The 1,823-nt window shown below is 31.0% G+C and overlaps 1 protein-coding gene across 1 annotated transcript; it reads right to left on the minus strand.

The window, feature by feature from the left end:
* Nucleotides 1–210: 210 nt before the first annotated feature.
* Nucleotides 211–869, minus strand: LOC120277979. Its single transcript, XM_039284853.1, has one exon. It carries the CDS (start codon nt 617–619, stop codon nt 392–394), a length of 228 nt encoding a protein of 75 aa, XP_039140787.1. The 5' UTR covers nt 620–869; the 3' UTR covers nt 211–391.
* Nucleotides 870–1,823: the final 954 nt, after the last annotated feature.

The following is a 1,823-nucleotide window of genomic DNA, read 5'->3' on the forward strand; positions in this document are numbered from 1 at the left end:
ATGTTAGAAAAGAATTATATTTTATAAAGAAGAAGACTCCAACAGCCTAAAAACTTCTGGAACAATGAAGACACAGAGAACCTTTTGCTTTAACTTAAAATCTAAGCATTCCAAACTTTGCAATCAACCTGAATTTTTGGTTCTTCTTCCCCTCAAGTGATTTATTATTTATTTTAATAAAAATAAACTTTGCAATCAAATTTCCAATAATTGAACCCAAATTATAAAATTTATATTTATCACAAACAATATTAAACAATAATAAAATTATGAAAATTTACAAACTCAAATATCAATATTATCACACAAACAGAATAATCACAAGCTCAGCTGGATACATTAGATAACAAAGAGCTCTAAGAACATTATTGTGAATACTCTTGTTGATGCCTCAAACATTATCAGGACCTTCCTTGGTATGAATTTGAGTGACAGTAGAAGAAGAGTGAGGTTCCGGTCCGGTGATCCCCTGCGGCGGCGTTGGAGAGCCGTAAACCTGAGCGCCGACGCCGGTGCGCATGTCTTGCCGGCCTTTGGCTCTTCCGAGGAAGTAGCATCCAAAACCAAGTATGATTGCAAAGATGATCAGTGGCAAAGATATCACCACAACAAAACCCATTTTCCTTTCACTCACTTCTTTTTGTATGCAAATAGAATTTATATAATCACAAACTCACTTCTTTTTGTATGCAAATAGAATTTATATAATCACAAAGCCAATCAAAGAAAGTTCTCAAGTTTATGAGAAAAAAGATATATATATCTAGAGAGAGAGAGAGAGAGAGAGAGAGAGAGAGAGTTTTGAAAAGCAAAATTGGGGATTTAACGAGTGGAAAAGAAATATAATGGAGAAGAACTGAAGAGAATGAGAGAAGAAAGATGGGATGGTGATGTTTCTTATAGGAACAAGTTTTATATGCAATAAATGAAAGGTCTTCCAATTCGACCGTTGGACAACGGTCAGAATTCATTTCTATTGGTTTTTTTTTTATGGCTTGAGAATTGGCTGGATACATCTATAAATAGCATAATTGATAATATTCTCATCAAAAATCATTTTTATATGTTCTAATTTTATTTTTGGTTTTTTTTTAACAAAGATAAGAAATGTTGCTTCATTAAGGGGTTGTTAAGGGACATGTATGTACAGTGGTGGTACATCTATTACAGTGGCTTATCAATCACTTAAAAATTCATTAATTCAGTCAGGTGTTATAGAAAGCAATGAAAGTTTTACCAATACATGATTAGAAGATTTTTAAAACTAAATCGAGTTAATAACTCCCTTGTCATGCAACTCTAGAAGAGATGGATACAACACTTCTCATAGCCACAAGAGATCTCTTAAACCTATTTAAACACTATCATAGAGATGGGTTTGAAATAGTGATAAACAGTACTACTACAGTGTGGATATATTATTTTTACATAAAGATCAATTCTGGACCTTACCCATGGTTGCTTGTGTCAATACCACCTGGCTATCAGTGGATTGATTAAAATCATATTTGTCTTCATGTCCTTAAAAAAATATATTTTACTTGTTTATATATCTTATTATTGAAAATCAAATTGCAATTTCACTAAATATACGTGAATTTTTTTTTTTCATTTTTAAAAATAAATAGAGAGGAGAGGAAATATATATATATATATATATTTAAATCTTCTAGTTAACTTTTGATACAAGGGCTCTTTAAAAAAAGGAAAAAATGGATACAAGGGATATATAAGCAAATGATTATAATTTATAGGAGTATATAAACAAATATTATTTTTATAAGGGTGTATAGGCAACTCTCATTTTTGGAGGGACATGCAAA

Source organism: Dioscorea cayenensis, chromosome 15, assembly GCF_009730915.1.
Source record: "Dioscorea cayenensis subsp. rotundata cultivar TDr96_F1 chromosome 15, TDr96_F1_v2_PseudoChromosome.rev07_lg8_w22 25.fasta, whole genome shotgun sequence".
Lineage (NCBI taxonomy): Eukaryota > Viridiplantae > Streptophyta > Magnoliopsida > Dioscoreales > Dioscoreaceae > Dioscorea > Dioscorea cayenensis.